General features: G+C 38.3%; 1 protein-coding gene across 1 annotated transcript; it reads right to left on the bottom strand.

The window, feature by feature from the left end:
- Positions 1 to 7,192: 7,192 nt before the first annotated feature.
- Positions 7,193 to 24,661, bottom strand: LOC132778930 (phthioceranic/hydroxyphthioceranic acid synthase-like). The gene is made up of 7 exons (XM_060782457.2): positions 24,452 to 24,661; positions 21,808 to 21,879; positions 18,758 to 18,911; positions 16,636 to 16,796; positions 16,238 to 16,441; positions 13,167 to 13,348; positions 7,193 to 12,942 (listed from the first exon to the last, which is right to left on the bottom strand). Exons 2-7 carry the CDS (start codon positions 21,860 to 21,862, stop codon positions 7,399 to 7,401), a joined length of 6,300 nt encoding a protein of 2,099 aa, XP_060638440.2. The 5' UTR covers positions 21,863 to 21,879; positions 24,452 to 24,661; the 3' UTR covers positions 7,193 to 7,398.
- Between the last annotated feature and the right edge of the window lie 504 nt (positions 24,662 to 25,165).

Genomic DNA, 25,165 nt, shown 5'->3' with positions numbered 1-25,165 from the left:
AGATATTCTTGTCAGAAATATTAAATACTAGCTGTCCCCTGCCATACGTTGCTGTGGCCCAGTCTGGTCATCTAGAAACTAAAGTAATGAGAAATAATATATGTAATTTCTTGATGTTTTGTGGATAAACAGTATTTCTTTCTGTTTCTTTGTCAGTGTTGATGTGGAGATTGTCTGGTTTGCCTACTTTGGAATATGCAACATATAATTGTCCTTCTTCAGGGGACCCTATAAAATCTATGATATTATATCTCTCTGTGTGTGAATCATATATATCTATATATATCTATGGCTGGATGGCTCTTTGTCAAGAGGGCTTTGATTATGTTTTCTTGCCCTGGTGAAGAGAGTTGGACTGGATGGCCTTAAGCATTTTCTGTTGGTCATGGAGGTTCTGTGTGGGAAGTTTGCCCCAATTCTGTCGTTGATGGGGTTCAGAATGCTCTTTGATTGTAGGTGAACTATAAATCCCAGCAACTACAAATCTCAAATGTCAAGGTCTATTTCCCCCAAACTCCATCTGTGTTCATATTTGGGCATATGGAATATTTATGCCAAGTTTGGTCCAGATCTCTGGATGTAAGTGAACTACAACTCCCAAACTCAAGGTCAATGCCCATCAAACCCTTCTAGTGTTTTCTGTTGGTCATGGGAGTCCTGTGTGCCACGTTTGGTTCAATTCCATCATTGGTGGAGTTCAGAATGCTCTTTGATTGTAGGTTAACTATAAATCCTAGCAACTACAACTCCCAAATGACAAAATCAATTTTTCTAGTGATGGTCACTTGTTGGCCTAGTAGGTCTCTTGTGTCCAAATTTGGTGTCAATTCGCCCAGTCGTCTTTGAGTTATGTTAATCCCCTTTTTTATTTATATAGGTATAATTAACTAGGTATTTTTGATTGCAAAAGTGTGAGTCAGGCACTGGAAGAGTTAGTAGGCCGAAGCCTGTTAGAGTCAGTCGGCCACAGCTAGCGTCGCCCTGAGGAGAGTTAGTAGGCCAAAGCCAGTTAGTGTTAGTTTGCCTCAATGAGGGAACTTGCCAATCTGCGTGAGAGAAGCCTTGTGTTTAAAGCTCCAGTGTGAAGGCTGTTGTATGTAAAGCTACTATTGATTTGTTTATTTGTGTTATAGAAACCTGTTTATTGTAAATGGTGCAACTATATTGCTTTACTACAAAGAAAAGCGTGCTGTGGAAGATATAACATTAGCCTGTGTGTTTTTGTTCTTTTTGTCACTTAGGGCTCCTGGTGCTGGGTCACAATGCTGCTGCTCAGTTACTCTGCTGTACATTTATGAGGAGGGCCTTTTGTTATTAAGCCCACTCGCCCAACAATTAAACTCTCCCTGAAAGGTCTGGTGCATATTCTGACATTACCAAGGTGCTTGTTATTGTCCTCCCAACCCTGCTATATGCCTGCAAGACGTGGACGGTCTACAGACGTCATGTGCAGCTCCTGAAACAATTCCATCAGTGTTGCCTCCAGAAAATCCTGCAGGTCTCTTGGGAAGAAGGGCGGAAAATGTCGGTGTGCTGGAAGAGGCAAAGACCACCAGCATTGAAGCGATGGTTCTCCGCCATCAACTCCGCTGGACCGGCCGCGTTGTCCAGATGCCCGACCACCGTCTCCCAAAGCGGTTGCTCTACTCCGAACTCAAGAACAGAAAACAGAATGTTGGCAGACAGGAAAAGAGATTTAAAGATGGGCTCAAAGCCAACCTTAAAATCTCTGGTATAGACACCTAAGTAAGTAAGTAAGGACTCTGCTGTTCATTTATGAGGAGGGCCTTTTGTTATTAAGCCCACTCGCCCAACAATTAAACTCTCCCTGAAAGGTCTGATGCATATTCTGACGTTATTCCTTGACTGTGCTGTTCCTGAACTCCCCCATCAAAGCAAAGGTAAAGCTTCTTCTTGGACACTTCTGTTTATTGCACTGTGATTTTTCCTCAGATGGACTCACCTGTCCAGATGTCTTGAGTATTATTAGGATGTGCTTGGCATGGACTGTCCTTGAAGAATGTTCAGCTGATGCCATATTTAACAATTAAGTTGCTAAGTGGTGTGTAGTGTAATGCTCATATCTCTTTTGTATTGAAACACTTTCCCTAGTTGGTATTACTTTCCAGGCCTGATTTAAAATGTTGGTTTAAACCACTAAAACCTAAAGGGTATATCTATACTGTAGAATGAATGCAGTTCAACACCATTTTAACTGCCATGACTCAACACAATGCATGGAGCCCCCGGTGGCGCAGTGGGTTAAACCCCTGTGCTGGCAGGACTGAAGACCGACAGGTCACAGGTTCGAATCCGGGGAGAGGCAGATGAGCTCCCTCTATTAGCTCCAGCTCCTCATGCGGGGACATGAGAGAAGCCTCCCACAATAATGATAAAAACATCAAAAATCATCCAGGCGTCCCCTAGGCAACGTCCTTTCAGACGGCCAATTCTCTCACACCAGGAGTCACTCCTGACACGAAAAAAAAAACACAATGAAGTAATTGTGGAAGTTGCAGTTTCACAAGGTCTTTGGCCTTCTTTACCCAAGAGTGCTGGTGGATTACCAAACTACATCCCCCAGGATTCCAGTGTATTGACCCATGGCAGTTAAAGTGGTCTTAAACTGCAATAACTATACAGTGTAGATGCATCCTAAGATACTATCTATCAGAATGTGATGGAATCTCTGGGTGGTTCTACACAGCCACTTAAACTGAGTCAAGATGTGAATTATAGAAAACTGATTTGCAGTGGAGCACCCAAAAACCGTTCAGAAACTAGGATGGTGACCACAAAGATCCACTGATTGTGGATCGATTGTAACCCATGAATATTTTCTTTCTTTCTGCTGGGACATGCTGATGGACTCTGGCATATCCATTCGAGATCAGTGCTAAGCCAAGGCCATGCACAGCAATTTGAGTCTTCATCTAATTAATATAAGTTGACATTTGTGCACCTTGTTTTAAATTTGTTTTCTGTCATTTGGAGAAAAAAATTGCTCTCCTTTAAAGATTTCAGGACATTATGAAACGTGATTCATGATATAATAAAGAAATTACCTCTATAGCATTAAAAATGCTACAGATTTTATTTTATTTTTTTAAAAAAACAAACCCAAGTCCATTGCATTACCTGGATTTAAAAAATCATGCTCCTATTTATTCATTTGCATCTAGTGCAGCACTGAGTTTTGCTATAAATGAAATGCAGGCATTGTTGGTCCCTCTCATCCAAATAGAATATTGATTATTGGTGTGTAGCACTTGCCCATATTATAAGCGTAGGTGTATTATTATGCTGTATTAAATGTCTACCCACAGAGCAACAATGAAGGTTTCGTCAGTATTGGCAATTTGTGCCACTTTATATCACATCATTTAATATTGCTTCTTGATGCTTCCCTGTTGAAACACACTTCTAACTTTAAGAATGAGTTTCTGCTGAAAAATGGGGATGTCAGCTCATTTGTGGGTGACTTGTTTGTGGGTGCCTTGCCTATTACATTTATGTCGAGCCACCCCCCCTCCCCCACACACACACACAAAATGTTGCAGTCTTCACAAGACTTGAGTGCAGATCCGTTTTTAGCTCTTTCCTTCAGCCATCCGGCTTCTACAGTTAGTTTGAATGTCCATAAATGCAAGGGCCCAGCCATCACGGATTCCTGTCCGTAACAGGACCATGTGGCAGCAGATCTTGGCTCCTCCTCCCTTATTCGGCATCACAGTTTAATCTTCTTATTCCTTTCAAATTTTCATACTCCTCTGTATCCCTTCCATTTTGAATTATTTGTTCGAATTAATTTATCTTACTTCCATTTTTATTATTTTTTACCGTTTTTAAACCATTGTTTTAATTGTATGCAATGGAACCATGTAAATTTTATTTCTCTAAATTCTTCCATAATCATTTTCTTCTTCATTCCAACCTTTATCCAATCCCCTATTTTGTCCAAGCTTTTTCCCCTTAACTTTTTGTTCATTATTATATTTACATTTTTTTGGAAATTTCTTTTTCATTATAATTGTGGTTATTATTGAACCATCCACTATCAACTTTCTCTTGTATTTGTTCCATATTACTAGTATATTGCTCAACTTTGGGTTTCTGATTTTCCTAATTTCTTTTCTCATATACTCTTAAGAAATATCCAGATTTCTTCCTCCACTTTTTCCGAATCCCTTTTTAGCCATTTGATACCCACCTTTTTTATTATTATTCCTTCTATAACCCATCTCAGTATGTTTGATTCATTATTATTATTATTATTATTATTACTTTATTTGTACCCTGCTAACATCTCCCCAAGGGATTCGATGCGGCTTACACAGGCCGAAGCCCCAAAACACAATACAACAAACAATACCCAAAGCAAATTAAAAACAGTTAAGCAGAAAAACGATAATGGTAAACAATACAACAAGACACTATTAAAACTGGGCCGGCCGGAGTAGGGTACTGGGTTAAAAGTGCTGGTGTGGCAGGAGGGATGTAGGGTTAAATATAAGTGCGATGTGCAGTGTGCAGTGACCTAATATTTTTAATATTAGGAAGTGCTAATCATTCTTTTTGCGATCTGTACCATAACTGTTTGTTTAATCTATTTCTTTCACTACCATTACAATATTTATTTATCATTTGTTGCCATCTATTTAGCTCTGCTTCTGTAATCTGAAGGGGCAGCATTCTAAATATAAAATTGATCCTCGGAAGTATTTTCATTTTTACTAATGCTGTTTTTCCAAACCAAGATAAATGAATATTTTCATTCTCTTATTAATTTTTAACTACTTTCCTCAATGCTACTACATTTACCTCTTCCATTTCTTTTAACATCATTTCTGATTTATTCCAATTAACTTGTAAACCCGTTATCCCAAATACCTCTAAATGATCCTTTATTCTATCTATTTTACCTACTATATTTTCAATAAATAACAATGTATCATCGGGAAATAAGCTCACCTTCTGCTTTTCCTTTATTCCTACCCCTTCTAAGTTCTTATCTTTCCTAATGGCATTTGCAAATAATTCTATCACCAGAGCAAACAAAATTGGCAATAGAGGGCATCCTTGTCTTGTTCCCCTTGTCACTTTTATTTCTTTTGTCACTCCGTCATTTATCTTACTACCGCTAAATTTTTTGAATAGTGTTGTTCTAATAATCCGTTTATTCTGCTTCCTATTCCAAATTTGTTCATAATCTCCCTTATGTCCACCATCCCACACAATCAAAAGCTTTAAATATATCCCTGCTTTTATCTTCCTCTCTTGAAACACACACATTTTTTTTAATACTCTCCCTATCAATTTTGATATTTGTCTTCCTTTTACAAACCCACGCTGATCTTTTTTATATACTTGTGCATGCATTGATTCATTCTATTGCTATTATAGCAGATCAAATCTTCGCGTCCTGATTAACTAATGATATGGGCCTATATGACCCTAGGTCTGTTAAATCTTTATCAGGTTTTGGTATTCAATATTATTAAGGAGTTCCTCCATGATTCTGGCATATTCTCTCCTTTCATTATTCCATTATTCAGTTCTAATAGTTATGGAATCAATATTTCTCTAAAACTTTTATGGTATTCTGTTCCCAGACCATCCAGACCTGGAACTTTCCCAGCTTTTAAATTCTTAATTACTTCCTCTATTTCCATCTTCTTAACAGATTGTTCAAATAGTTCTTTGTCTTTTTCCTCCAGCCTCCTCTCCCAAATTTCCTCCACACATTTGCTGATTGCTTCTATGGAACTAGCTTTCGTTTGGTATAGATCATTGTAAAACTCTTCAAAGACTTTCAGTTTTTCTTTCATAGATCTACATATTTTACCAGTTTTATCTTTAATCATATTTATTATACTTTCCATTTTCCTTTTCTGTTTGAATTTGGCTAATATATTTGAATTCCCATCGCTAAATTCAAAAAATTCTTTTCTTAAGTATATTACATTTTCTTATACTTCATCTATTTCCATTTTATTCAATTCCTCTTTTTTTAGCTCTCAACCTTACATAAGTTTGTATATGTCTATTGCATATTCTTTTTCCAGCTCCTCTATCTCTTTTTCTAGATTCCCTTTCCTTTCTTCCTGCCTTTTTAAAGATTGTATCTTTTATGCATAACCCTCTCGCCACCGCTTTCATTGTATCCCATAGTATTCCTTTTGGTATTTCCCTTTCATTAAATCCCCAAATTTCTTGCCATTCTGTTTTCATTCTATCCACAATCTCTCTCACATTCAATCTCCACCTCCTCATTTTATCATAATCACATTTCAAAGCAATCTCAACTGACACCAGGACATGATCCAAAACCTTAATAATTCCAATATTACAATTTATGCAATATATTTTTAGAAACAAAAATGTAATATATTCTTGTATAAACTTTACGTTCGGCCAAGTAGTGTGTATATATATATATTTTCCTCTCCCTTTACCATTCTCCACACATCATTTAATTGCCATTTATTTATCACTTTACTTAAGTCAGTTGTTTCACTATTTCTAATTTTTGTCATTTGCGTAGTTTTATCTTTTTTTGATCCATATAAGAATTACAATCCCCTCCAAAATTACATATTGTTGGTGATAGTTCTCTATCTGACCTAGTACATTTTCATAAAATTCTTGCTGTTTTACATTTGGTGCATATACATTTACTAAGACATATCTATCCTCCCCTATTTCACCAAACATTATTATATATCTACCTTCCTCATCTATCAATACCTTGTTGATTAAACTTACATTTCTTTGCAATTATTATAGCTACATCTCTCGATTTTGACGACCCAAAATATTTTTCATAGCTTCTTCTCCAGCTCGATTTTAATACATTCGATCCTGGTTTATTCTGGTGTGTTTCCTGTAAGAAAATAATGTCTGCTGCATCTTTCTTCAATCCTCTGGTGTTCAGCGTTGATATTCTTAATTTATTAGACATCATTTTCACTTATTTAACAGTCCATTTTCTTTAACAGTTCATTTTCACTGCTTATTTCTATTTTGCTCTCAAGATGGCACAGAATGCCTCTTTACCCAGCCATGGATGACCCCCCCCCCAAAAAAATGTCATAGTTGAGCTTAAATCTTACACTACAGCTACTTTTAAAAGGTTCAGGAGTAATAAAATGCCCTGAAACTCTCTATTTTAGATGTTGTGACAAACAAAAATGAACATTAAATATATGACAAACATTGCAAAGAAAGTATTCCAGAATTGGTAGTTTCAAGAAATCAACATAGAAGAACAAATTGCTATCAAATTTAAATTATGCATCTCTATTATCAGTAGTACAATATTTTTAAAAAAGAAAAATTATCAACATTTTAGCAAGAGAAGATCTTTGTGTTGGCTTTTCAGCAGTTCTCCTTCACTAATTATGCCATTTTGGCCTCCATAGATTTCTCATCCACAAGTGTTGCTAACCTAAGTACTGTAGTCTCTGGGTCAAGTAATTTCACAAGGGGCACATCAATCTTTAGTTCTTGAAAAATGTGATTTTGTAAAGACATAGCTATCATAGAATCTATTCCAGCAGAAAAAAGGAATGTATTCATCGAGATATCACTTGTGTCTGCGCCAGTGAGTTGGCTTATCAATGACACGACATAGTCTTCAGCTTGCCCGGGAGCCAAAGCATGGGCAACAGTTTTTCCTGGCAGCTCAGCATCATTTCCAATAAATTCTCCTGTGATTGTATACATACGGCTTTTAAATGCTGGATTTCGAGAAAGGTAATGACTGCTCAAAGCCCTGAAGTTCAGCTTTGCAACGGCTTGCTGAGTATTATTCAGAAGTAAGCTTGTTTTCAGATACTCATAAATTTCATTCAGTTGTAGGGTTGCGATACCTCTTGATTCCAAAAGATTTTGAATGTCATTTTGATCTTCCAAGACTCCAAGATTCAAGGCACCCCAGTTGATGGATTGTCCTGCCAATCCATAGTTCCTCCTGTAATGACAAAAAAGATCCAGGAAGGAATTGGCAGCAGCATAGTTTGCTTGCATTGAATTCCCCAAAAAGGAAGAAATGGATGAATAGCACACAAAGTAGTCGAGATCCTGCCCTTCAGTGGCATAGTGAAGATTGATAGCTCCAGCAACCTTTGGACTTAAAACTTTCTCAAATGTATCGAGAGTCAAAGCTTCAAGGACTGCATCATGTAAAACCATAGCACTATGAAATACACCTTTGATTGGACAGTTTGGAAAAACTTTGCTGATTGCACTCATAGCACGCTTAACTTCCGGTTGAAAGATTACATTGCACTGCAGACTGATTATCCGGCTCCCTTCATTCTGGTTCTCTATATTATGTATTTCGTTTTGCTTCTCAGGACTGGGCTTTCTCCGGGAAAGAATGACAATGCACCCTCCTCCGTTTTGAGCAATAAATCTCACAGTTTCAAAGCCAAGCCCAGTGAGCCCTCCTGTGACAATGTAAATAGCATTCTGCTTAAATATTTTCCTTTGGGACTCATAAATTGGTATGTCAGAAATACTGCTTTTCTGAACATTGCCTTTCAGCACAGCAAGCGAGACGGACCGGCAGGCAAAGGTGGATGAGGTCACGGTGTCTGACCTCTCACTGTTCCCTGCCTGTTGGAAAATGGAGCAGGGCATGTTCCTAAACTGCTTCAGTTCGGTTGATTTCAGCCAGTTGGAGAAAGCCTTCTGAGAATGTTTCAAAGAAGCCTTCTGGAAAATGGTGGCAAGGTTGAGAAGATGAATTCTGAAGTTTTCATGATCACTTCCAATCAGAGATCTTATGCATTCAGACTGGTGGTTATCCGGTAGGACTACAACATCCCGGAGATGTGGGAGATTAACTAACTTTTCTTCGGGTAATCTATCCACAGGAGCCAGAAAAACAAGTGCATTGCACTGAGCTACACGTTCCTCCAGCCTGCTGTCAAGTGCTGTGCACACTGTTTTCCAGCCGGCTTCCTCGGCTGAGTGAGTAAGTACTTTGCACAGCACTGACTCTGGATCAGGAGAAATAATGCCCAAGGATCTGTTCTGCTTGGTTTTTGGAAGCATCTGATGCACAATTTCCCATGCTATCCTGAAAAAAGACATACAGGGAACTATTTCAAAATATGGCATTTTTTGAGTTTTAAAACATACTGCTTCTGGAATAATGACACTTGAGGATCCAGCCACCGGATAGCATGAAACAACATCATCCCCCACTTTGAGCTTCTTCACTTCAGTGCCTGTTGCAACTACCTTTCCACTGTAGTCCAAAGCCATGAGTTGGTACTTATCAACGGTTTGTGAATTCCAATACATAGCATTTCCAAATTTATTGCTACAAACACTGACAGGATAATACTCTTCCGTGTGGATATGTATTCTTTTAATTTCCAGTTCTACACTGTGATTACCAAGAGAAAAATCAGTGGAATTAGATGTCTCAGCAAACATGCCTCTTGCTGCATTAGGCTCACATGTATAAAGACGAAATGGCTCCAGCTTAGAGTTATGGCCGATAGACAGGGAAAGATTATTGAAACTCACATCTTTAACCTGAGTGCGCCTGATTTCAGAAGTGTAGATATTCCCCTGGTTAATCCAGATTTCAGGATAGATATCTGCTTTGTATCCTCCTAAAACATCCACTAAGGCCAGGATGTCCATGGTGCTTGTTGAGCTGATATCAATAATCTGGAAAGCAATGTCGGTAGCTTCAAGCATGCAACTTCGTACCATGCCATACAAAGTGAAGCCAGGGTTCAAGTGGTCGACATTCCTGTCTGCAGTCCTGTAAGTGATGAGCGTGATGGACGATTTAGGGTGCCTCTTTTCTTTCAATGCAATAACAACTTGACGGAAAGCTTCACAACACTTTGATAAACTTGCAACAATGGTGTCTGGTGTTTTTTCATTCAGTCTTTGGATTCCCCACATAAACAAAACGTCCCCGTACTCTTGTACTTCTGCTTTCATTTTGTCCAGAGAAGGGGATTCAGGGGTCCTGCGCTCTAATAATTCCTCCCACTCTTCATACATCAGAAAGGTAGAACTTTTGTGCAAATATTTTTTCAGCTGTTGAGACACTCCCATCCTGTCAGATAAGACTGCAAATCTGGGTCCTTCTCCTGGGGTTTGGATCATTGTAGAATGTGGAGCTTCTTTCCATTTGTTTTCAAAAAGCAAATTATTTTCATTCCTGGGTGTTTCCTTGATGAGAGTTATACTAACTCGTTTCATCTCAACCAAAACAGAGCCATGTTTATCTGTGAAGCAGCCACAAAACTCGAGGTAGTTCTCAGTAGATTTGTTGATTTTCATATATATCATCATTTCCTCCTCTAAAGGCCGAAGAATTACCAAACTATTTATGCTTGATGGAAACCACATGCCACTTTTGGAAGATTTTAGACTTACAACTACTGTCATTTGCATAAAACAGTCTAAGAGCACTGGATGGATAACATATTCATGCATTTCCTCCCTAATCTCTTTGATCACTCTGATAATGGTTATCGCTTCCTTCAGTTCTTCACAAAGGAACACATCACTGAGCTGCTTGAATATCGAACCATAATGAAACCCAAACTTTGACAGAGTTTTATACACTTCGGTCTTACTGACACACAGTTTGCACCGCTGAAAAATATCTTTATATGCAATGCTCTTTTCTTCAATACAAACTTCTGAGTTCTGTTTGATTCGTCCCGATGTGTAAACGGCATCTGATGAAGAAGACAGTATTTTGAAATCTCTTCCTTCTTTTTGCGAGTCCAATTTTACCTTTAAATTATGGGGATCCTCATTTAAAACACAGGGTGAGGTGAACTTAATGCTTAGCTGATATAAATTTATGGGCATTTTTGGTCTGGAGCCAGTCAACACAGCAGCCAGAGCAAGCTCCACAAAAAGAGCCCCAGGGACTAAAGCAACACTGTTGTGTTTGTGCTCAAACAGGTAAGGAGTTAGTGCTGTGGATAAAGAGCACCCGAATTCAGTGGTATCATGGCTAACGTTGTGGATTAACAGATGATTTAAGTTTCCAACTCTTTCAGTTGTATGTCTGTCCTGGTTATTAAATGACCCAAGCGTCTTATGATCAAACTGATACCTGGGATAGGATGCTGGTATACCTTGATATCCCTCAAAGAGATGGTCCCAGGATGGATTCAATCCCAGTTCAAAGAGGCCTTTTACTAAATTGAAAAGTGTTTCATGCTCTTTGAAAATTTGCAAAGAAGGAAATACTTTGGTCTGAGTTCCTAGGGTTTGTTGTATGTACCTTTGCAAGGCTCTTTGTGGTCCTATTTCTACAAATGCAATATTGTCCTTGTCCTTTGCTGACGTCACTATAGCCTCTGCAAAACAAACAGCTTCTCGAGCCTGTCTGGCCCAGTAGTTGCCAGTGACAAAATCACCATCTGAAGCAGCCTTCCCTGTTGTGGTTGAAATCAAGTTAATTTCTGGATCCCCTTTCTTCAAATCTGACAGGCTTGTTGCCAGCTCTGTCAATATTGGATCCATCATGTGGCTGTGGTATGCAGCTGGAACATTTAAGACATGAAGAAATATGCTTCTTGTGCTAAAACACTCAGCTAGATGCTTCTGAAGCCTATCAATGACATCAGCATCCCCTGACAAGGTGCAAGATTGAGGACTATTAAATGCCGCTACGCAGACTTTGCCAGAATATACACCAATGGCTCCTGACACTTCATGAACAGGGATATTCCCAACAACTAGCATTTTTCCACCAGTAACTTTAGACTGTAGCCTGCTCCTGTGATGGATAACTTTGACAGCATCTTCCAGGGAAATCAAACCGGCACAATAGGCAGCAGCCACTTCGCCAACCGAATGCCCAACAGCTGCAATTGGCCTGATGCCCCAATATTGCAGAAGGGTAACCAAAGCTACCTGCAACGTGAAGATTAAGGGCTGGGTAAACTCAGGCCTTGACAAATCCTCCTGTTCACTTTCCATCCAATTGAAAATATCTATAGTGGGATATTTCTGAAATATTGCTTTAATTTCATTATATTTTTCTCTGAACACTGGCTCAGATCTCAATAAAGTCTCAAATGCCCCTTTCACATCCAGGCCGTTTCCAGAGAATACAAAAACCAGCTGTGGAGGCTTCTTTGCAGGAACTACTTCCAATTCGGCCCCAGAACCAAGTACTTGTTCTAACTGCTGGAGAGATGATACCATAAATGCTTTTCTGTGTTTGTAGGTTACATGACTTCTTCTACATGCTGAAGTATAGGCCAGATTTGGCAGTGATGTGGTGTCTCTTGTTTTAAGGTATCTAGCCATGTCTTCCATTGTCAATTTGAGGGAATTAACAGAAGCTGCAGAGATAAGAAATAATTCTACAGGCCTTTTGACTGAAGGAAGAACTTGGGTTTGCTTAAACTGCCTGACAACCACATGGGCATTGGTTCCTCCAAATCCAAAAGAGTTGATTCCAGCTATTCTTCCAAATTCACTTGGCTCGTCCCATTTCTCTACTGTTGTTGGAATGGAAAGGTTTAATTTCTCTGTATTTATGCTGCTGGTACTTTCCGAAAAGTGCAAGGATGGAACAATCTTGCCATGGTGCATCATGAGAAGTACTTTGATTAAGCCGGCTGCCCCAGCCACAGACTCTGTGTGTCCAACGTTCCCTTTAACAGAGCCAATCTTAATAGGTGGGAAGTTAGAAGGTCTCTTTTTACCAATGACATTGCCTACACTCTCTGCTTCAACAGGATCTCCCGCAGGGGTTCCTGTGCCATGTGCTTCAACATATTGTATTGTAGATGGATCAACATGCACTGGATAAATTCTGCGTAGCAAATTTTCTTGCTCCTTCTGAGATGGTCTGGTGATTGGAGTGACAGACCTTCCATTTTGATTGACAGCACTCATGCTGATAACTCCCCATATTTTGCTGAAGTCTCCCTGCGCCTATTTTGGAAGAAGGAACAAGAAAATACATTTATTAAGATTTTTTTAAATCCTGTTTTCTGCAATAATTTATATTTTACAAAGTTATACCATTTTTCTGTGAACAATACTTATCCATTTGAAAACTATGACTGGAGTTAAATAAAACATACTCATGAAGTATAACTAAGAGTTCATGAAAAAAGTGGTATTTTTGTCAAACAAATATTATTCTGCATTCTTACTTTCTTTAAAGGTTTCAGCAGAAGTACAGCACAGCCCTCTCCTCTTCCATAGCCATCAGCTTTTGTAGAAAAGGGTTTGCTAATTCCTTCTGGAGAAATCATCTTTGCTTTGCTAAGTGATATGAATACATGGGGCTCTATAATACAGTTAACGCCTGCACAAAGAGCAGCCTCACAATCTCCTGTGGGATGAAAAAAACATTTGTGGGAGACACTGTTAGACTCATATTTGGCTGCTGGGGGGCAGGAAAACATTGCCACCCCACGCCTCCATGACCTCACATGGTGATCTGAGATAGCAGTACTACACAATATCCCAGAGTACTTGTAAGATATCAGTACAAACACAAAACAATCTATGCATAATGTCAAAGTGTATTATCAAGAAAACATATAATATTCTATTTACCAAAATCCCCAGTACATAGCTCAATACAGTGGTACACAGAAATCAAAAGGAGCAACCGCTCTCAAACATAACAGTTCTGGGTTTGGATAGAGATTCCACTGTATACAGGCTTCAGGGATACATTCAATGAGAAAAGTCATATAAACAAAGTAAGCATAGAGTCATGAGGCTATATGTAAACTGAAGACAATAATGAGGATGAAGCGCCACTCTCAAAACAATCTTCATGGAAAAGATCCAACTCAAGTCCAGTGAAAAATGGAGCACTGCTTCTTAAAATAAGTCTTCAAAAAAAGTCCCAATGGCATTCAACAGGGGTGCCCGGGTATTTTTGTACCCTGTTTCGGGGAAAGCAATCCCCTTCCTCAGGAGTTGATAAATTCAGCAACTCTAGACTCTTATCTATAACAAAACATAACATCACATAGAGTAACAAGTATTTTCCAGCACAATTACAGTAGTAAAGATAATGGATACATCAAACATATAACATATACTCACATCATGCCAGGTAGCTTATACAAAAAGTGATTCTGCTTGCAGTAAATTCACACTGCGAGTAATTCTGAAGGGTCATCCACAGGTTTATAAAGAGTAATCAGAAACTTAAAGGAAACAGCTAAAATTAAGTGACTCGTTAAGTCCTTGAGGAGAAAGGGTTTTCAACTTAAAGATCCAGAACATTTCCCTTTGGGATAATAGTTCTTCCAAATTCATATGGGGTTTTGGTGTGATGCATTCCAGAGCACAAAATTTGAGAGAATTGGATGAATGTTTGTATTGTGTAAAGTGTGAATATAGGAGGGACTCCATAGATTTATTCTAGATTTATGTTCAGAAATTCTAATTCTCAGAGGTCTTGTTGTTTTTCCAATATACCACAAACCACAGTCACATGTTAGAAGGTAGATAAGATTACTGCTGTTACAATTGGAAAAATGTTTGAGCGTGGTGCCCACTCTGTTCCTATAGTTGTGTACCTCCTTAGTTTTCCATGATTGCGGACAACATTTACAGCGTCCATAGGGGTAATGGCCTCTCAAAGTACTTTTAGGTGTAGTAGTAGACATGGTTAAATCTGTATGAATTAACAAGTCTCTTATATTTTTAGTACGCCTATTACCGAAAATGGGTGGTTTTTGGCAACCTGGAATATCTTGAAGAAGATGTCAGTGCTTTTTGATGATTCGGGTAATCTGTTTGGAATAGTGCGATAGTTCTTGTGCCCAAATAATTTGATTTTTTGTGGGTTTGGGGCATTTTTTCAGTAAGGTAGCCCTATCTATTTTATCAGCTTTGGTTAATGCTTTTCTTATTACGTGTTTGGGGTAGCCTCTATTTCTGAACTCATGGCTTAAAGTGACACTTTCCTGAATAAACTGTTCCTTGGTGCTTGAGTTCCGTTTAAGTCTGAGGAGCTGTGAAAATGGAAGATTGGTTTTTAAACTAAAGTGGTGGAAGCTGTTGTAATGAAGATAAGAATTTTTATCTGTGGGTTTTCTAAAGTTCTTGACCAAAAGTTTATTCTGATCTTTATAGACTGTAACATCCAGAAAATTAATATGTGACAGGTTGAGATGGCTGGTGAACTTAATAGACGTATGTATGGTGTTAATCCATTTAGAGTATCCTACTGCGGCCTCGGTTGATTTAAATACCATGAATATGTCGTCAATGAATCGTCCGTAATATATAATATTGGTGTGATACATATTTAAAGATGGATTTAATAATACAGTCTTCTCTAAATTTGCCATAAATAAATTGGCCACAGAGGGGGCCAATGGACTGCCCATTGCCACACCAAAGATCTGAAAGTAAAATTGATTTTGAAAACGGAAATAATTTTTCTCCAAAACTATATCTACCAGATCCATAAGGAAATGTGTGGGTGGGTGTGACTTGGTTCTGTTATGGAGCACATTCTCTATGGTATCATCTAATGGAATGTTGGTGTACAGTGAAGTGACGTCAATAGTTACTAAAACACTATCCTCCTCTATTTTGAGATTTTCTATAACATTAATGAAGTGCTTAGTGTCTTTGATATAGGAGTCACAGAGAGGGACAAAGGGTTGGCAAAAAGAGTCCAGATACTTAGCAACTGGTTCCAGCACTGAAGATGAACCTGAAATAATGGGTCGACCTGGCGGGGGAATAACACCTGAGATAGCAGACCACACTGCCAAAACACTTGGAAAGGTCCAAACTTTCCAGGACAATATGGAGCTTTGCTGGTGTTTTTCTAACCTGGGAACAAACCAGATTACTTACAGTAGCTTACTCCAGGTTCAACTGCATTATCCTGTGTGTATTGTGGGGATGCATCAAGCTAATGCGAATCCTACACTGCATTTAATGGCAGTGCAGATGTGGTCTAAATTGGATATGAAACATGCATGAAATTCATGTTTAGTCTTGTATTTAATCTCGAAGATATCTCAATATGTACATATATACAAGTACAAGATTCAAAAATCCAAAACCTTTCTGTTTCCAAGCATTTTGCATAAGGGATATTCATCTGATTTCAGATTGCTCTATGTAGCCTTGAAGAGCTCTAATGACAATCAAGGTCAGACAAACCAACTCGAGTTTCATGGTAAAAAGGCAAATACAAGTAATTTCACTAAAGAAATAGTAGTCATTCTCATTACTTTACCTTGTTTAATTGCATGCAAAGCAAGGTGTAAAGCATAATGAAATGAGGAACAAGCTGTGTCAATGGCAATTGAAGGTCCTGTCAGATTAAAGGTATATGAAATCCGGTTTGCAGCGATACTCATTGCTGTCCCAGTGCCATCATAATGGCTAATTGTACAGCTGGTCCTGCCCCTTATTATCCTAAAATCTTGGTTCATCATTCCTGTAAAAACAATAGATATCATATGAGGAAGTAAGAAATGCAAGATGTTTCCACTGGTATAATTAACATGCCATTAAACTGATTTGTGCTAATTGAACCATTATCTCTTCTCTATTCTGTAAAGTGGAGTCAAATTGTGTAGTGGCATATAATCATTTAATAGCATAAACACATAAATGTTTTAAGAATCTTACCAACAAAAACTCCAGTTGCAGAACCATTAATGTTTTCTCGAGTGACTCCTGCATCTTCCAATGCTCTGTAAGTGCATTCTAGGAGTAACTTCTGCTGTGGATCCATAAACTCCGCTTCCACATCATTAATTCCGAATAGTCTACTGTCAATTGTGTTAAATCTAAAAACAAAAACAAAAAAACAGAAGCCCAAATAATAACATAAATGATCATATCATACTGCCAACACATTCATTTACAAGGCAACTAAATATTTTCACATTTAGAAATATTTCCAGTAATTGTTTAAAGAACAGCGAAAGAGGGTGAAAAAAATAGACCTTATATTGGAAGTGGGATCTTGGACCCCATCAGATGAAAGTTGTCCTCCATTTCTACACACTTCAAAGGCAGAATCCCACAGAGCCCAGCAAATGACGAAGACTACATCTAGTGGTTGCCTAAGGGATTCCATCTCTGCAGTGTGTAAAAATGGATGGGAAGTCAGTCTTGGCCACGGTGGTCCACAGTCTTGTTACATCTCGAATAAACTATTGCAATGTGCTCTATGTGGGGTTGCCTTTGAAGACTGTTCAGAAGCTTCAAATAGTCCAGTGGGCAGCAACCATGTTACTAACTGGAATGACTCACAGGGAGCATACAACCCCCCTGTTGAGCCAGCTCCACTGGCTGCTGGTTTGCTACCAAGCACAGTTCAAAGTAATGGCTTTAGCCTATAAACCCCCAAATGTTTCCAGTTCAGCTTACCTATCCAAATGTCTCTCCTTTTATGAGCCAATCAGGGTATTAAGATCAGCTGACGAAGTCCTACTCTCGGACCCACCACACTCACAGGCGTGACTGGTGGGGACGAGAGACAGGGCCTTCTCAGTGGTGGCACCTCTGCTGTGGAACCCCCTCCCCAGCGAGATCAGATCAGCCCCCTCTCTCCTGATGTCCAGGAAACTACTTTAAAATGTGGCATTTAAAGCAAGCATTTAGAGAGTAAGATGAAGCAGCCAAGAAAACATCGGCATTGGTGCAATGTCCAATGTTCTATGTTGTCTATGTTTGAGGTTTTATATCGTTTTAATCTACTGTTATATGCTATTTTAGTTATGTGTTGTAATTTATATTTTGTGAGGCATTGAATTTTGCCATCTACTTTGTTGTGAACCACTTTGAGTCCCCCCAGGGGTTGAGAATAGGTATATAAATAAAATAAATAAATAAATAAATAAATAAATAAATAAATAAATAGGAAGATGGGTAGAAATCAACTCCACTCCTCTCCCTGCACATAGAATATGGGTATCTTTCAAAGTAGAGGGGGGGAGATCCTATGGAGAGAAGTGGGATGAAGTCCCCTTGTGGGATGAGGTCCAAAGCAGTGGAGACCAAGCATTCAGTTAACAATGCACACACAAAGAAGTTTAAATTCAAAGTACTGAGTGAGAGTAAAAACTGTATGAGAAGATCTGCAGCTCCGAGTCTCTTTAAAGAAAGAAAAAGCAGGATATGAATAAATATAACAATAGTAAACTAAAGCAAAAAGAGAACTAGCAGACATTTTTTTCTTGTGTATTTTCCAAAGAAATTTTTTTTATGAAATATTTGATTTTAGAACAATAAAATGTTTGATAAACATGGTTCATCTATTCCACTTTGTAATATGCATGAGTAATAACTGAGTCCAAATTTGGCCTTCATTAGGAGCATGAAGGCCTGAAAAGAAGAAAGCTAGAAAATCTGTGGATGGCTTTACTCCTTTTCTTCCAGTGATTTGGAACATCTACACATTTCAAGAATTAATAAAATGCTTTCTTTTTAGAAAGAATGAATATAATATTTATGACAAGATGACTGCTTATTCCTAACTTTTCCTCCCACAAAATGTTTTTGAAGTATACTTAGAACTAGATGTCATAAAAAACATATTTAGATATTTGGTTCTGGTATTCTGCCAAGCATAATCTCCTGCTACATAATAGCAAGAAATGTGAAATGCACATACTAAATTATCTTGTTTCTTGCTGTCACATTCAGATACCGACATCTGCTGCAGCAAATAAAATAAGCTAGTATATGCTTGGAGATTGTTTATGGTCCATCTTGAAAATATGATATAATATTTAAAACGTACTCATCAAGAAAGGCTGCATGTTTTGTGGTTGTTTTTCCTTGTTTGTTGCTGTCTGTATCATACCACTCTGTTGTGTCAAATCTTTCTGGAGGTATTTCTTGAACACAGTTTTTGCCTTCTACCAGAACTTGCCAGAAATTATCGAGTCCTTCCCCTGTTGCAACATAATATTTTAGGAGCATTAATGATTCCCAAATATTAAATTCCCAACATTAAAGTTGCCAAGTATAAATATAATTTGTTAAAGACAATTAACCTAACTGAAATGTTTACAGAAGAAATGAAACAATAAACATCCTCAAAGTAAATATCAGAGTATAATTTGATAATGAAATAGTGTCTTTCTCTGTCTCAAATCAATTACACTAAAAAAAATATAATCAACCCCCTTTTTCTCTTCCTTATAAAATTTTCTTACATCAATGACTTTTTGGCTTCACTAGGTGCCCATCCAGACAGTACCTTTATCCCAGGAGTTCCCGGTTCAAAATTGAGAATGTCCAAATGCCTCCCGGATTAAAGGGCTGTGTGGAACCACCCTGAGAATTTCACGTCAACCAAATACTCAACGAATAAAAATGACAGGGAAAGATGGCTGGAAGAAAGTGTATCTGAATTGTCTAGAAACAGGGGTGTTGGGGGTGGGGGAGAGGCAGAGATTACTTCTGAGTTTAGGAATCACTATGAAACTGAAAAAAATGGGGATGTCAAATCTGCCCATGTTGAATCACTTCAGTGACATGAAGGAAAAAGTGTTCCAAATATCACCACTTTGTTTTTCCTGTCATTTCCCCTTCATAGGAATCTTGGTTTTTAAAATTGTGCTATGGTTAGATTTTTAACTTTTGTTTGGAGAGCAATGAAATTGGAGGAAGGAGAGGAGCCCAAAGGAGGATGGGAAGATGCATATCAATGCCTCCTGTCCGTTCAACAGTAGCAGGATTAGAAGGGAAAGTCTGTGTCCTCAAAGTGGTGTCTAATTAGAACAGTGCCTCCGGTCTACTCGAAAGTAGTGGGACTGGAAGGAAAGGTCTACTCCCAAAGTTTTTTCCCCAAGGTGTTTTTTTATTGAGTGGGCAGGAACTGTTTGTGTGATAAATCTGAAAACAGAAAAAGCAAGAAAGAACATGTGATGGGATCTGAGACACAATACCTTTTTATTTCTAATGTAATGATAATATGACACTTTCCCACATCAGATAGAGATATTATGAGGTTGTGTATGATCTAATTTTTTTATATACACTGTACCTATGCAGTAAATACTAATGCATACATTTCCAAAAGAAAGTGTTATTCGACACCATTGCCTCCTTCCCTAATTTAAAAAAGGATTTATAGTTAGGGATGTGTAGGTTTCCAAGACTAACAAGCCAGAATGAGATACAATGGCTCTCTCCTTTGCATAAAACTCCTAGCCCTCCCGATCACTTCCAGACCTCACTTTCTCCTCTCTAAACTATATTTTATTCCACTTTTATTCCTATAAATCTATTAAACAAGATCTATTTTACTTTTGGAAGAGAAAAACATTAAGCTCTACCTGACTTAGGTCAGGAAGCAAATTATACAGCATTGTTTCACACTGAAAAATTTATTTATTATTTATTTATTATTTATTTGCTTTATTTCTATACCGCGTTTCTCAACCTATAATAGGTGACTCAATGCGGTTTACACAATATTAATTACCACAACAATAACAATTAAAACACAGCATACCCAATAACAAACACACAACCATTCATACAATGCCTCGATCGCAAACATGATCCAGTCTCATATCCTTATACCGTTCCTATGTTCAGTTTACCGTCATTCTGTGTACAATTGCGCTGATTAGCCAAACGCTTGCTCAAAAAGCCAGGTTTTGGCCACAGGCCAAATGGCCACAGGCATGGCTGAAGACACAGGAGACTTTGAGGCATTGCAACATCCTTTATCTGGCTGGACAAGAAAAAGATATAACCATGCATAGACACCCAAAGCCAAGACTTATGTTTATCCTTTTCTATGTAATCTTTATCCTTTAATATATAATGCATCTATTTCTCAAATCTGAAATGTATAAACTGTATTTTTATTCTGCCTTATTCTTAAATATACTAAATATAAGAAACTAAACTGCCTAACTCAAGCCAAAGTCAGGAATGCTTTCTCAGCCTAAGGGCAAAGAATATAACAAGCAATAGGCATTTTTCTTTACCTATCCTAAGCCAAGATCACAGAGATCAGCTTCCATTGTTCTCCAGGGCCTGACATTCATACTCCCATCATCCCCACTGTGTACCCCTACTGGCCTGGAATGCCAGCACTTCCTGGAGACTCCTCTGCCCACAGAACCTTCCCCACGTGGCTGGGAAGAGATTTCCAGCCACATCATCAGAGCTCAGCCAATCAGAAACAAAAGAGGGATGGTTCAAACTGGAACAATGGACCTTGTTGTATGACGACTCTTGTGTGGAGCACAGGCTCTCTTATGCTTGTAAATTTGGAGCAGGAGCTTGCAAGCATCACATCTTGGCCAAGATGCAATAAAACACCTTTGTCCTTTGTCTTAGCTTCACTGGTGAATTTTTAATCTGGAACGTTGCTTGTTAATCATGGTTGGCATAGCTCACCAGGCCGTTCCTTCTCATTTTATTGGGTCTAAATTCCATATCAAAAGTATTACTTTTTATAAGATATATAGAATAATTCCTCATGAAACATAAGCTATCCAAGACATAATAACGAGTACTATAAAGGCTCAAAGATCTAAATTGTCCTAAACTGAAGATGATCTTGGCAGTTAATTTGGTCATAAGCCCCATCTATACTTCCATATAATCCAGTTTCTGAATCCAGATTATCTGCTTTGAACAGGATTATATGGCAGTGTAGATCCAGCCATATTTAGTACAACCATGCATGAAATATACCCAATAATTAAAAAATGTACCAAATATGTACCTATTTTCAAAGTTTTAAACTCCAAATTGTATTTCTCAGCAATAAAAAGGTTACAAGCAAACAATAATATCTCACTTAGCATTGTAAACAATACATACCTCCAGGAAAATTACATCCAATTCCCACAATAGCAATTTCATCTTGTTTTTCCATAATTCTTTACTGTTATTCTGAAATTTTAAAAAGCATTTTAAATAATACAGTTTTATTTTTTGGGTAAATGTTTTCTAAGGCAACATGAATACTCTGAAGGGGAGGTATGGAAAGTGCTGCAATCATATGGAAATGTAACATAATGGAGAGTGTTAGAAAACTGATTCCCCTCGCTATGTTCTTAATCCACATTAGGAAATCAATGGCTGCTGTTTTAAAGGAAATTCTACCACACAGCTAATGACATGTTTAATGTTATCCGTGTTTTTTTTTTACCCAGGCATCATTTTTAGTATGTTCCATCAAGATTAGCAGTAACTGCAGCCAATAGTTAGATAAAATATTAAATATACACAAACAACAAACGAATTTTTTAAAGATAGAAAATAAGATCTTTATAAACCATGACATTTCTCCATCCTACCTATCTATTGCTCAATCGATTGATTGATCAATGGATAAATATTCTATATATGTAAAAGTCAAAGTATATATATATGTACGTCTGCCTGTTTGTACCAGAAAGGCTGTTGCTACATCAAGTGGCCCTCTATGATGTCACTGGATTGTCTGTTGCTCAGTGAAGGATTGGCTCCTGCTAGGTGAAGTGGCCCTCTATGATGTCTTTGGGAAAGAAAGATGGCATATGTATGAATCAAAGGGAGGAAGAAAGGGAAAAGCCACAAAGAGAGCCTGCCCAGTGTTGCCATGGAGGCTGTCTCAGAGCTGGAGAACGGAGGAAGCAGGCAATGCTGGGTATATATGCTGGGTATATAGTTCATGTATTAAAACACAGCCTATTTATTAAGAGCATGAAGCCACGCAAAAGCAGAAACAAACCATCTTATACCCTCCTTTGTAGGTAAAGTGTTGTTCCACTGAATACTCAGTGGTGAGCAGTATTTTCATCCAAGCATCAGAGAGAAAATGGGTTAGGTTTTCTTCAGTGGAAAGACTAATAATAATAATAATAATAATAATAATAATTTATTTTTAACATGTCCTCTCTCTCCTCAGGGCAGCTTCCAATGTTAAATGGCAAACCTCCCAACAAAAGATTCCCCCAAGCAGGGAGCAGTCATGCTTTGATTTGAATGCTTTGATTTGAAGTGGCCAATTGCAACATTCACACATGCCTCAAACAAACAAAGAGTTCTTTCTCCCACCCTGGACATTCCACAGATATATAAACCCCACTTTCCAAGTTTCCAACAGACCTCACAACCTATGAGATTGTCTGCCATAGATGTGGGTGAAATGTCAGGAGAGAATGCTTCTGGAACATGACCATACATCCCGGAAAACTCAGAGCAACCCAAAATGGCACATGTTCAATGCCAGTCTGTGTCTTTTAATTCTATGATTCTATAACAGTGAAATAGTCATGTAAATAATATTTGCAAATATTCTCATGTTTAATAATAGAACATGCCTTGTTAACATATTATGCACAATTTGCAAAAATGTTCTCCCCAATATTTTACAAAATTATGCAACAAGTTCACATTAAGAAAATCCCTAAATATGAAAGAAAGAACTTCAGTGATCCCACTGAAAAGAATTCCCTTCTCTCTGGCCAGCTATTTGAGATATCCCACAATTCTTTGACATCCCACCGCTGCCACCAAAATGTAAATGACTGAGTAGGGTAGGGGACCTTAACTGCGACCCTATCCTGTTATAGGATTACTAATGATGTTTGGTTTTCGCTGCCACCAATTTAAGATTTCTTCAGTAGGCTAACTCCTTATATGTGTTGCTTGTATGTGAGGCACACAGAGATTTTTATTTGGGTCAAACAGAGAAAGATGATTGTTTATTTATTTAGAACAGGCACAGAAGCTTCATGGTTGCAGTATACTGGTACAGAGCATTATGGTTTCAAAAGTAGTTCGAAGCTTAAAACTTCAGGTTCCAGTCAAACCTTTAAAACCCAAGAAACTTTTAGTCTTTCACTAAACAGTTCCTTAATTACAAACAGCCCAATCACCAGGGTCTGTTTAAAACAATAGTTCTTTCTTGAAATAACTATTTAAGAATAAAACTGAACTTCCACTTCTAACCCAAATTCCAAAAACCTTCCTTCTTACAGTTCTAAAAACCAGTCTGACTTAAAATGGTTCCTTTCCTCCTGGCATCAGCTTAGCTCTGCCCACTTACTTCACTGAGCAGACTCCCTCCAGGGCTATTGACCAATCAGGTAGTGCCGCATACCATAAAGGCTTTCTGCTGGCTCCGCCCCCTCAGCTCTGTGTTCACAAAATGGCTGCCTGTTCGCTTCATCCCCTCAGCTCTGAGCTAAGAAAATGGTTGTCTGACTTTTGGCCTTAAAAAAAAAACCAACATTTTACAGCCATCCCTTACACACCAGACCTGCACAGTAGGTCAATACGTTACATTTGCCGCCCTCCCTCCCATTTAACAAGACAGAGCATCATTGATGAGGTATTCTAAGCCCTCTTCTGAAGCTATGGGCAAGAAAATGAAATTATTTGCATTGTCAACAGACACATTTTAAAACATTTCAGATTAAAATACACAATTAAATGATATACAAATGTATCTGCACTTATATAATAGTAAACTTACCAATACTTTCTGGTTACAGCAATGGCGTAGCTCAGCCAGCTGAAGATGAGGATGAGGGGTTTGGTGTAGTTCAGCCAGCTGAGGACGATAATGAGGGATTTGAGGGTGCAGGGCCTGCAAGGCCTGATGCTTCTGGTGATGCTCAGACAGGGGATGTTAGAAGAGGATGGTGATTCCCTAGTTGGGAGAATGGAGGGGGATTTGGGTGATTCTCTGTGTGAAAATGAAACTGTTTTAGAAGCTGACAGGCAGGAAGAGAGGTTAGATAGAGAATCAAGGCTGTTTCTGCGGGGGAAGAATTCCAGGTGCAAGCCAGGCTATGGGAAAGTGAGACCGAGAGGGACTACTCAAGGTCGAAGGAATGCTTTCATGCTTTGCTGTCCTTAATTAGGAAAAGAATAGCTTTTGGTTTTCAGATCAAGCATCATAGCAGATAAAGCAAGGAACTCTTGCCTTGGTTCTCGCTTCAAGCCATGCCCTGGTCAAGTTTTGCTTTAAGTCTTGGGGATTTTACCATGAACACAAACCCATGTATTGTTCTTTGATTCCTGGATTACTCAAATTGACGTTTTATTCCTTGTCTTTTGTATTATTCAAGCTCATTATTTTTCCTGCTCCTTGGATTTATGTTCATGCTTTAAACGTTGCATTGGAGATTTAACTGACTTTTGGGACTCTTTTTATCTTACCTATTTGGATTTTTTACTCTCTTAC

Source organism: Anolis sagrei, chromosome 6 (genome assembly GCF_037176765.1).
Source record: "Anolis sagrei isolate rAnoSag1 chromosome 6, rAnoSag1.mat, whole genome shotgun sequence".
NCBI lineage: Eukaryota > Metazoa > Chordata > Lepidosauria > Squamata > Dactyloidae > Anolis > Anolis sagrei.
Note: the sequence above shows the minus strand (reverse complement) of the source record. Positions and strands in the feature narration are given on the sequence as shown.